Below are 12,409 nucleotides of genomic sequence, written 5' to 3'. Positions count from 1 at the left end.
TCGATAGACTGTTCGATGATGATACGTAATGTTGCTATGTGCTCTGTGCATGAACAATCTTTCCTGAATCCTGCTTGCTGGTCCCGGAGCCTCTTGTCCACAGCTTCATGGAGACGGTTGAGAATGACCCGGTTTAAGATTTTGCTGGGTACAGAAAGTAGGGTGATCCCTCGATAATTGTTGCACTTGCTGCAGTCACTGCTCTTTGGCAGTTTCACAATGTGCCCCTCTGCCCATTCTGATGATGTCCTTTCCTCTTCCCAATTCTCCCAAAGAGACCGTAGAGCATGTCTGTCGACAGGGTGGCATCTATTTTCAGGGCTTCAGGTGGGATATTGTCAGGTCCAGCAGCTTTGCCAGATTTTAGTTGATTGATTGCTGCCCTGATTTCCTGCTTTTGTTGGTCTGTCACACTTGATTTGTAGGGGTATCGTGGCCTTGAGGATATATGGTTGGTCTGTCGACGCTGGCCTCTTCAGGACGTCTTCAAAATGTTCTGCCCATCTGTCAAGCTTTGCCTCCTGAGTTGAGATCAGTTGGCCGCTTTTGTCTAAAATTGGTTTATTGGTATGTGAATATGTCCCAGACAGTTTCCTTGTCATGTTGTATAGTTCCTTCATGTTCCTTTGAGTTGCTGCCTGTTCTGCTTCCTTGGCTAGTCTCTCCACCTGTGATCTCTTGTCTCTCCTGATGTTCTTACGCACTTCTTTGTGGCATCTGTTGTACTCCTTTTGGGCAGATGCCTTTTCAGATCTTGTTCTTGAAGTGCTCACTTTTTGTTTGAGCACTCTCCTCTGTTGAATTGTTTTGAGGGTTTCTGGTGTTATCCATTCTTTGTGCTTTCAGGTCTTCTTCCATAGGGCCTCCTCACAGGTTGAGCTCCAAGCTGCTTTTAGGTGTTCCCACTCTTCATTTATGGTCCATCCCTCCATCCTCCTCTGATGTAGCTCTTTATTTTCTCTTGAGAGGACCTCTTTGAGGTTCTTTGCCACTTGAGCGTTGGTGAGGTACTCTGTGTTATATTTTGTCCTCTGATTTTGGGCTTGATGGTGTCTCTTCAGCCTTAGCCTGAATTTCCCTTCTAGGAGGTGGTGGTCTGAGGCTGTGTCTGCTCCTCTTCTTGATCTGACATCTTCCATGGACCTTCTAAACTTTTTGCAGATACAGATATGGTCAATTTGGTTTTCTGTGACATGGTCTGGTGACACCCAAGTTGTTTTGTGGATTGTTTTATGGGGCCTCCAGTCACTAGGTTATTGTTAGCACAGGTCTCCACAAACATCTCTCTATTAACATTCATGTCTCCCACTCCATGTTTCCCCATCACCACCTCATATCCATCATTTTGATCTCCAATGTTGGCATTGAAGTCCCCCATCAGGATAGTGAGGTATCTGGCTCCATTACTTCCAAGTAGGTAGCTCAAGCTGTCATAGAACTGTCTATGACAGTGAGCTGTCTGCATCGTTGGTGGGTGCGTAGCACTGAATAATGTGGGCTTTCACTCTCCTGTTCTTAGTTTGGAAGGTTGCGGAGATGAGGCGAGAGCTGATGGGTTTCCATGCAGTCATGGCCTTTCTAGCGTCTGTCGTCATCATGATGGCTACTCCCTCTGTATGGTGGGCTCCTTCGGTTTCATGTCAGCAGTAGATAATGGACTCTCCGCTGGCCAACTTGACCTCACCCAATTGAGTCCATCTTGTTTCTGCCAAGCCCAGGACTGAGAGATTGTCCGGGGACTGCATTCATCTGACTCTTCCCCCTTGACCTGTCCGGTATGATTGAACCAACTGGGGGTATAAACCCCCACCGGTGTAGCTCTCAGGTTCACAGGAATACACAAGCCTCTCCACCATGACAAGGTTGCAGTCCAAAGGGAGGAACGGACAATGAAACACAGCTGTAAAGATATAAAATATGTCTTCATAGGAGAAGTTACAATTGTTGACAAATACTGTACATTAATAAACACTTAAAATGTCCTTATCTGCTTACAACTACATTATAGTGTTTTATAAACTACTTATTAAATGTTTATATACTGATTAAAAATGTTAAATAAGGGAACTTAAAGTGATCACTGGCAGAATACAGTATTATCACCTTATACAGTTGATGTGGTGAACATGTTACCAAACAGTTGCCTATTTCCATTTTTCTGTCCTCTTGACAAATTTAAATCCACATTCACTCTCTTTTTAGGTCTGTTTTGGTCTGCAACAACTTCTGAGTAAAATATGTGTGACTGTAGCTGCTGAATGTTGCTGCTGTGGCTGGAAACAACGTTGTTAAGAACCAAAACAGTAACTTTGTGGAATTAATACTGAAACAATGAGCTGAAAGAAGCTGAAACACTCAGAAGAGCTGAGGGGGACTGCAGAGTCAGCTTATAATTCTCTGTGTGTTTGTTACTTCATACTTTCAATATACAAACAAGCCCTTTCACATGAGGATTTCATCATGTTGGTTTCATCTTTGAGGAAAGCCCCCCAGTCACTTTCCTGTTTAAGAAACAAAGGCAGCCCTCAGTGGGTTATATAGACTTGGTTTCATAGATTCTGTGGCAGCTGGACAAGAAGCTGAGATTAAACTCTAGTATTTACACTGTAGATATAACCCAAACCCAACGATTCTGGATGATACACTGTTATATTGTGAGTGTTGCAGCAGGTTTACAGCTTGTATTCTAAACAAAACTTTATATTTCTAGGAGACTGTGGGATTCACGCTTTTGTATTCATCACAGTTTTCTTCTCTTTTTCTCTTTGTTTCTAAAAAAAGCCACTTTGATCTAATGGTTGACCTCTCTTGTTTCTGTTTATGTGTTTGGGTTGAGAAGTAACATTGAGGAAGTTATAAATAAGACTTCCAACATGTCTCACATTTGAACTGGATGTCGTCACATTAAAGTTTACCTCTCACACCTCACATATGTTAATGTAATATGGTTTGTGATGTGTTCAGATACAAACATGTGATATTTAATAAGCTACACACTTTATGAAAAGCTCTTTGAGACGTGCATGTAATGTGAGCTGTATGAATAAACTTGACTCAGTGTTTTACAGCTAAGTTAACTTGAGACTAACTCTATGCACCATCCTATCATTGATCCTGTCACTGCAAATGTGTGTGATGTAACACAGCAAGAGTAAAAATAACATAAAAACTGTTTCTGCTTCAGTGAAACAGAAATCTGACATTTGAGATGATTTACTCGAGTTCTTATTTGAGTAAAATGTTTCCATCTTTATTGATAACAGGCTGATGTAGATATTATGATGGTTAATTGTGTATTGACGATTTATGTTTCAGGAAAACACATAACTGAACTAAATTAATATCCACACCAGGTTTACACGTTCATATTTCATTGTGCATCATCTTCATGTCGGCTGTGTAAAATGAGGATGAATTATCCATCTGGGAGTGAAAAAAGAAAGAGAAGAAAGAGGAAGAAGAGAAAAGAAAGCAGGACAGTAAAAGCTGAAGCAGATAATGAAGAATGATGATTAATGATGAATTAATAAATTAAACCAAATAATTAGATAGCAAAGATACATGATGTCATGTAACATGTAGCCTGACTAACATTTGTTTTAGGAGTTGACAAGAACTTGACTAATCATATCTAGCACGACAGAAATCATTTTTTCCTTTTTTATTTTGTTTTGTATTTTTTGCCAGCAGTAATCCTAACTGGTTTGTGTGATTTACAATCATTTGTTTGGTTCAGTTTGATAAAGCGTCCCTTTAGCTGTCAGCCAGCTTTACCCCCAAATCTAAACTTATTTACCTTCAGATTATATTAGACTAATTAAAATCTAATGTAAATTAAATGAATATTTTTAGCTTTGGTAATGTTTGTGAAACCAGCTGTGAAACTGATCAAAGTTGAGTAAATCAGAGTAAATAATAATAAAAAGATAATGATGAGATAATACAAATGAATAAGGCAATGAGGAAAATTTAAAAGATTCATTTCAGGAATTCATATGAACTTATTCTGAATATACTTTGTTAATATGCTGTTAATAAAGGTTAAACACACAGTATCTCTCTCAAACGGCTCCTCTTCCTGGAATGCATCGCAGCTTGATAACTCCTCCCTCTTCTTCCTGCTCTCAAACACAACAAGCTTCACTCTGTCACACGTGTCCTTGTTCCCTCCCCTTTAGATCTACAGTTTGAAGATGGGTGTAACCAACATGTGGTGAAGTGCAGGAAGCTGTCAGCCTCCATTCACTCCAGAGACACATGATGTTTAGATCAGAGCTCAAACTAGTTTCATTTCGAAGAAAGTGAAAGTCAGACAGTCATCGACACTGAGAGCTGAAATGGCGCAGCAAGGAGTTCAGCTGGACCGGGAAGCTTTCTCTTGTTCTATCTGTCTGGATCTACTGAAGGATCCGGTGACTATTCACTGTGGACACAGTTACTGCATGAGCTGTATTAAAGGCTTCTGGGATGAAGAGGATGAGAAGAAAATCCACAGCTGCCCTCAGTGCAGACAGACCTTCGCACCGAGGCCTGTCCTGGTGAAAAACACCATGTTAGCAGTTTTAGTGGAGCAGCTGAAGAAGACTGGACTCCAAGCTGCTCCTGCTGATCACTGCTATGCTGGACCTAAAGATGTTGCCTGTGATTTCTGCACTGGGAGGAAGCTGAAAGCCTTCAAATTCTGTCTGGTGTGTCTGGCCTCTTACTGTGAGAAACACCTCCAGCCTCACTATGATGTCGGTCCATTAAAGAAACACAAGCTGGTCGACCCCTCCAAGACGCTGCAGGAGAACATCTGCTCTCGTCATGATGAGGTGATGAAGATGTTCTGTCGTACTGATCAGCAGAGTATCTGTTATCTCTGCTCTGTGGATGAACATAAAGGCCACGACACAGTCTCAGCTGCAGCAGAAAGGACTGAGAGGCAGAGAGAGCTCGAGGTGAGTCGACAAAACATCCAGCAGAGAATCCAGGACAGAGAGAAAGATGTGAAGCTGCTTCAACAGGAAGTGGAGGCCGTCAATCGCTCTGCTGATAAAGCAGTGGAGGACAGTGAGAAGATCTTCACTGAGCTGATCCGTCTCATCCAGAAAAGAAGCTCTGATGTGAAGCAGCAGATCAGATCCCAGCAGGAAACTGAAGTGAGTCGAGTCAAAGAGCTTCAGGAGAAGCTGGAGCAGGAGATCACTGAGCTGAAGAGGAAAGATGCTGAACTGAAGCAGCTCTCACACACAGAGGATCACAACCAGTTTCTACACAACTACCCCTCACTGTCACAACTCAGTCAACCTACAGACTCATCCAGCATCAATATCCGTCCTCTGAGATACTTTGAGGATGTGACAGCAGCTGTGTCAGAGCTCAGAGATCAACTACAAGACGTCCTGAAGGAGAAATGGACAAACATCTCACTGACAGTGACTGAAGTGAACGTTTTACTGCCACAACCAGAACCCAGGACCAGAGCTGGATTCTTAAAACATTCACGTGAAATCACACTGGATCCAAACACTGCACACATAAATCTGTTATTATCTGAGGGGAACAGAAAAGCAACAGTCATGATGAAACAACAGTCTTATTCTAGTCACCCAGACAGATTCACTACAGATTGGCAGATCCTGAGTAGAGAGAGTCTGACTGGACGTTGTTACTGGGAGGTGGAGTGGAGCGGGAGGAGAGTTTATGTAGCAGTTGCATACAAGAATATCAGCAGAGCAGGGGATGAAAGTTACTTTGGACACAATGACAAATCTTGGGCGTTAGATTGTGACAGTAAAAGTTATAAGTTTTGGTTCAACAACATCTCAACTCCTGTCTCAGGTCCTCGGTCCTCCAGAGTAGGAGTGTACCTGGATCACAGAGCAGGTATTCTGTCCTTCTACAGCGTCTCTGAAACCATGACTCTCCTCCACAGAGTCCAGACCACATTCACTCAGCCTCTCTATGCTGGACTTTGGTTTTATGATTGTGGAACCACAGCTGAGTTCTGTAAACTCAAATAGACAGAAACCATTTCAGACTTCATGTGTCAGATTCTGTGTTGAATTTCTTGAATCTTTTAACTTTTACTGACATTTCTTCAGATGAAAATTTAAACTTCTCTTTGTTCTAAATCTTAGTTTAATGTTTGTATTGATGTATTTGTGTGTTGTTGTTTCTCCTCCACTGAGAAAACACCAGACCTTCCTTTATCATAGATATTTTGTTCTCACCACTTTGTACATTTTTATAAAGAAATATACAATAAAACTGTAATTATCCTGATAATAATCAATAAGGAGATCATTTATTATTTTCTTGTACATAGCTGACATTCTGGGTTAAACAAAGTGATTGTGTGGATGAAGTGAATCTGAACATGAAATCATTGAACAAGAGTCATTTAACAGACTTTACTGATTAGATGTGTGAACAATCTGAAGGTTTATATAATGAATAAAGTTCTTTTTCTCAACAATGAACAAAGTATTTTCTTTTGTCTTCATTTCTGGATCTTATTAAAAGCTTCTGGAGAAAATGTGAAACTAATATGAGAGTTTATTTGAGGCACTTTTCCTCCTGAAACACAACAAAGTTCAGTGTTCATGTTTAGAGCAGAAGAACGTTTTTCAGTGAGTCTCTGAACTTTCAACTTTCTTCACTAATTGTCAGAGAAATGAGCAGAGTTTTTATCATTTTTTGTGGACTTAGTGTCTTTTTTTTAAAACAGACCTAGAAAAACTAGAAAAAATAATGAGATCAAGATGTCTGTATGTGACTGTTTAATTTACTTTGACACATATATTCAAATTTATCAAGTTTTCCTGTAAACTTACCTACTGGCTGAGACGGCATTCGGCCATGAGGTGCAGTGTACAATTAAGACTTTTCTCCAACTGTGTTTCCTTCTGACCATAACAAATCCCTTTAGTACATTTGGAATTATTTCAACACAGGTTAAGAAATAAAATTGCTGATTTAGTCGCTGTTATTGTTATGAGTAGTGCCCTGAATATTTTCATTTATATCACTTAAAAATGTCTGAGATGGAAACATGTTAGTAACAATATTATCAAAAACATTATTTCCTATGAAATGTAATTCATAGTGAACATGAATTAATGCACTAATCTTTCTTCACAGTTCTGCACCAAAACAGAATAATGGAACAATAACAAAAACCATCAGGGAAACTAATTTAGTTTTGTTCTGTTAAGTTTGTTAAATAGTTGTGAATAGTGCAGAGAGCACACTGGCATCTATGCAGGTAAGGACAACAGCACAGGCCACACCAAACCCCGTACTAATGACTGCACTAAAGTGACTAAACTTAATCAATAATAAATATTATGATTAGTTGCAGCTCTAAATATATTGATCAACAACTACGACTCTTCCTGTGGGCACCCATACGTGGAGGCTGGTGTATAAACTGATAATGGACAATGAAACACAGCTGTAAAGATATAAAATATGTCTTCATAGGAGAAGTTACAATTGTTGACAAATACTGTACATTAATAAACACTTAAAATGTCCTTATCTGCTTACAACTACATTACAGTGTTTTATAAACCACTTATTAAATGTTTATATACTGATTATAAATGCTAAATAAGGGAACTTAAAGTGTTTTTCATTTCAACCTGCATTAGTACATTTTTTGACCACTTGGGAGCAGCAGAACACACTGTAAACATCAGTGGCAGAATACAGTATTATCACCTTATACAGTTGATGTGGTGAACATGTTACCAAACAGTTGCCTATTTACTCTTCCAGCAGACAAGAGACAACATTAGCATTCATTTGCAGCCATTTTTCTGTCCTCTTGACAAATGTAAATCCACATTCACTCTCTTTTCAGGTCTGTTTTGGTCTGGCAACAACTCCTGAGAAAAAGATGTGTGACTGTAGCTGCTGAATGTTGCTGCTGTGGCTGGAAGCAACGTTGTTAAGAACCAAAACAGTAACTTTGTGGACTTTAACACTGAAACAATGAGCTGAAAGAAGCTGAAACACTCAGAAGAGCTGAGGGGGACTGCAGAGTCAGCTTATAATTCTCTGTGTGTTTGTTACCTCGACCTCCTTCACATTACACATGATCATTTTGTCCATTAATATACAGATATTGATTAGAGCAGCTTTAAATATACAAACAAGCCCTTTCACATGAGCATTTCATAGTGTAAACATTGGAGCAATTTTACATGTTGGTTTCATCTTTGAGGAAAGCCCCCCAGTCACTTTCCTGTTTAAGAAACAAAGGCAGCCCTCAGTGGGTTATATAGACTTGGTTTCATAGATTCTGTGGCAGCTGGACAAGAAGCTGAGATTATACTCTAGTATTTACACTGTAGATATAACCCAAACACAACGATTCTGGATGATACACTGTTATATTGTGAGTGTTGCAGCAGGTTTACAGCTTGTATTCTAAACAAAACTTTATATTTCTAGGAGACTGTGGGATTCACGCTTTTGTATTCATCACAGTTTTCTTCTCTTTTTCTCTTTATTTCTAAAAAAAAGCCACTTTGATCTAATGGTTGACCTCTCTTGTTTCTGTTTATGTGTTTGGGTTGAGAAGTAACATTGAGGAAGTTATAAATAAGACTTGTCTCACATTTGAACTGGATGTCGTCACATTAAAGTTTACCTCTCACACCTCACACATGTTAATGTAATATGGTTTGTGATGTGTTCAGATATAAACATGTGATATTTAATAAGATACACACTTTATGAAAAGCTCTTTGAGACATGCATGTAATGTGAGCTGTATGAATAAACTTGACTCAGTGTTTTACAGCTAAGTTAACTTGAGACTAACTCTATGCACCATCCTATCATTGATCCTGTCACTGCAAATGTGTGTGATGTAACACAGCAAGAGTAAAAATAACATAAAAACTGTTTCTGCTTCAGTGAAACAGAAATCTGACATTTGAGATGATTTACTCGAGTTCTTATTTGAGTAAAATGTTTCCATCTTTATTGATAACAGGCTGATGTAGATATTATGATGGTTAATTGTGTATCATGATTTATGTTTCAGGAAAACACATAACTGAACTAAATTAATATCCACACCAGTTTTACACATTCAAATTTCATTGTGCATCATCTTCATGTTGGCTGTGTAAAATGAGGATGAATTATCCATCTGGGAGTGAAAAAAGAAAGAGAAGAAAGAGAAAGAAGAGAAAAGAAAGCAGGACAGTAAAAACTGAAGCAGATAATGAAGAATGATGATTAATGATGAATTAATAAATTAAACCAAAATAATTAGATAGCAAAGATAAATGATGTCATGTAACATGTAGCCTGACTAACATTTGTTTTAGGAGTTGACAAGAACTTGACTAATCATATCTAGCACGACAGAAATTGGTTTTTTTCCTTTTTTATTTTGTTTTGTATTTTTTGCCAGCAGTAATCCTAACTGGTTTGTGTGATTTACAATCATTTGCTTGGTTCAGTTTGATAAAGTGTCCCTTTAGCTGTCAGCCAGCTTTACCCCCAAATCTAAACTTATTTACCTTCAGATTATATGAGACTAATTAAAATCTAATGTAAACTAAATGAATATTTTTAGCTTTGGTAATGTTTGTGAAACCAGCTGTGAAACTGATTAAAGTTGAGTAAATCAGAGTAAATAATAATAAAAAGATAATGATGAGATAATACAAATGAATAAGGCCATGAGGAAAATTTAAAAGATTCATTTCATGAATTCATATGAACTTATTCTGAATATACTTTGTTGATATGCTGTTAATAAAGGTTAAACACACAGTATCTCTCTCAAACGGCTCCTCTTCCTGGAATGAATCACAGCTTGATAACTCCTCCCTCTTCTTCCTGCTCTCAAACACAACAAGCTCCACTCTGTCCACACCTGTCCTTGTTCTGTGAAAGAAAATTGAATAGTAGGTTATCATTTTATAAATCTTTTGTATATATGTTACAAATGTTTTCAAACTAAGGAGTCAATGTTTGTCATCAACTGAATGTGATGTAATGTCATCGTCATTTTGGGGACACATGTTGGTGAAGAAATCCTACTCCTAGGCTAGTTGAACTCTTGAACCTGTTTCTATCTGAGGGTTGCTTGCTGACCTCTGGGGTTAGCTAGAGATATCTGTCTTAAGCCTACTGTTTTAGAGACCATACTTGTTTGTAAGAAGGTGTACCGGTTTGTGGAAGTGTCCATTTAGGGACCAGACTGTTTTTAGCTTTGCTTCTGGAGAGGTATAAAGCTGTCTAGTTTGAGTTCACAATCTTTAGAGAAAGGGCTGGCTTTAGGGAAAGGGCCAGCTGAACAACATGCTTTCTCTCCAAAAATACAAGATGATTGTATTTTTGTTTGTGTTTGGACATTTGTATAATTGTTACTGATGATGTGATGGATTGTACAGTGTTTACAACTGCTTCAACAAGTAACAATGTTTAATGCTTTCTTTATGTCTCCATGTGCCTTCTTTCTCGAGAGAAAATTTCCACAACATTTGGGGGCTCGTCCGGGATGCTAACCCACTGGCCTTTTTCCTGGGAGAGTTGACCTGTCCAGTGGCCAGGACCGATCCTAGGAGATTGCAGAAACCTCGGGGACCTATGTAGGTTAGGGTCTTTTTGCGAGAAGGCTGGGGTCACCTTCCAGGAAATGGGGACAGTGGTAAGCAATCTTTGGTTTGTTGGTAATTGTGATTAATTCTGTGGAAATTGCATTTGTTATTTGCCTCCAAAATTTTTAGGAAAGGAAGGGAGTTTAGTTCGAAGGCATGCATTGGTGGTTGTTGAAGTTTTAATGGCGTCATAGATACTCTAAGCTTAGAGAGGGAATTCCTAGGGAATTTGCCTAAAGTGAGAGAAAAGTGTTCTCTTGCCTAAAAAGTGCACAGAAAAGAGGCAGGGTTAGAGTCCGCTGCCAGGGTCCCTTTCAAGGTTAAAGTCCTTGATAAAAGCTAATAGGGGTTAGAGTCCCCTGGGCTAAAAGTGCGAGGTAAGATCGGGAACAACAAACGTGAGCCTGCGTACAATACGAGGTGAGATCAGAGTTCTATCAATATGTGAGCCTGCGTAAATTGTTGAGAAGCGCTTAGTACGGTTCGAGTCCGTGCTGTACAGTACTGTTTTTCTTTGTTTGAGTTACTGCATTTTGCTGTGCGGGTATGTGTCTGCAGCTCCTACCTGCAAAGAAGTTAATGAGAGGAGAGTTCAGAAAAGATTTAACTTTCCAAAGCAAATGTTAGCAATAAGTTGTTAAACTCGGGCGAGTAAAGGAAAAGTGGAAAAAACATTTAAAAAAAAAAAGAAAAAAAGAAAAGAAAAGTGAGTTATGATGGCTCTGTTGCCAAAGTGGCATAAGAATTCAGGATTTCCTCAATATGGGAGTCTACAACATGTTTCTCTTAGGAATCTGAGATAAAAAAATAGGTCTTAAGTAAGAAACCAAAGTTATTGAATATTGTTTGTGTTTAAGTGGTTGTACAAGGGTTTGTTTTATTGATGCATCACATGATTAGGCTCTTTCTGATGATGGAGATGTGCTTAGATTATGGAACACAGGAGGGAATCAGTGAGGAACTGAAGAGACCTACAACTCTGATATAGAATTTGTGTATGACTGTTTTGTTGTTGCATTGCACGGTTAAACATGATGTGTGTTAAAAGGGTAGATATGACATGCTGTAGCTTCGGCCCACACCTGTTTCAACTGTCTTTAAGTCGTGTTTCAACTGTGATGTTGTTATTAATTGACTGTGTTTGAGTTTTGGACAGTTTGGTTGGACGAAATGGGACTGTTGAAGATGTCATCGAGTGTCAAGTCATTTTGAAAGGTTTTGTGGGACAGAGTAAGCAGAGAGGCCTACACACAGGCAGGGTCTAAAATAACCCTGTGCAGCAGTTCCCCCAACTCCTTCACATGAAGGCATGTGGTCATGAACGACACTGAACTGAGTTTGGACAGCAAAACTGAAGCTGCTTCGGGGCACCAGGGCTGTGAGAAAGCCACAGGAAGGACCAGGAGGGTCGTGTGGATAAGCCTGGTGTAATACGAGGACAAAAGGACTCGATTCAACACTTGCTATAAGCTAGTGGCTGCAAGGGTCTGAGCAAGACTGGTTCTGAGAAGAGCCTGCTTGAACTCTGACTGCAAGAGTTGTTCTCACAAGGCTGGGACGAGCAAAATCAAGTTTCTGGGACAGTGTTGAGAGGTTTGGTAAGATCGTCACTATCGAACCCAGGTATATGACTCTGGGACAAGGAGAAACATCAGAGCAAGGGACATTGTTCATCATCATGGGACACTTTTCATCTAGTTATTGTACACTGAGTGTTGTATAATACATGCAGTTTCATGTTTGAGAATGTCTTAATGTAAGAAGAGTCAAGGATTTGTGGGTTGTTAAAAGGGGATCTC

General features: G+C 39.3%; 1 protein-coding gene across 1 annotated transcript; it reads left to right on the top strand.

Moving 5' to 3' along the window:
• The first annotated feature begins 4,232 nt into the window (after window positions 1-4,232).
• On the top strand, window positions 4,233-6,005 carry LOC122995568 (E3 ubiquitin/ISG15 ligase TRIM25-like). Its single transcript, XM_044370876.1, has one exon. The coding sequence runs from the start codon at window positions 4,338-4,340 to the stop codon at window positions 6,003-6,005; it is 1,668 nt and encodes a 555-aa protein (XP_044226811.1). The 5' UTR covers window positions 4,233-4,337.
• Window positions 6,006-12,409: the final 6,404 nt, after the last annotated feature.

The sequence above is a fragment of the Thunnus albacares genome, chromosome 13, assembly GCF_914725855.1.
Source record: "Thunnus albacares chromosome 13, fThuAlb1.1, whole genome shotgun sequence".
Lineage (NCBI taxonomy): Eukaryota > Metazoa > Chordata > Actinopteri > Scombriformes > Scombridae > Thunnus > Thunnus albacares.
Note: the sequence above shows the minus strand (reverse complement) of the source record. Positions and strands in the feature narration are given on the sequence as shown.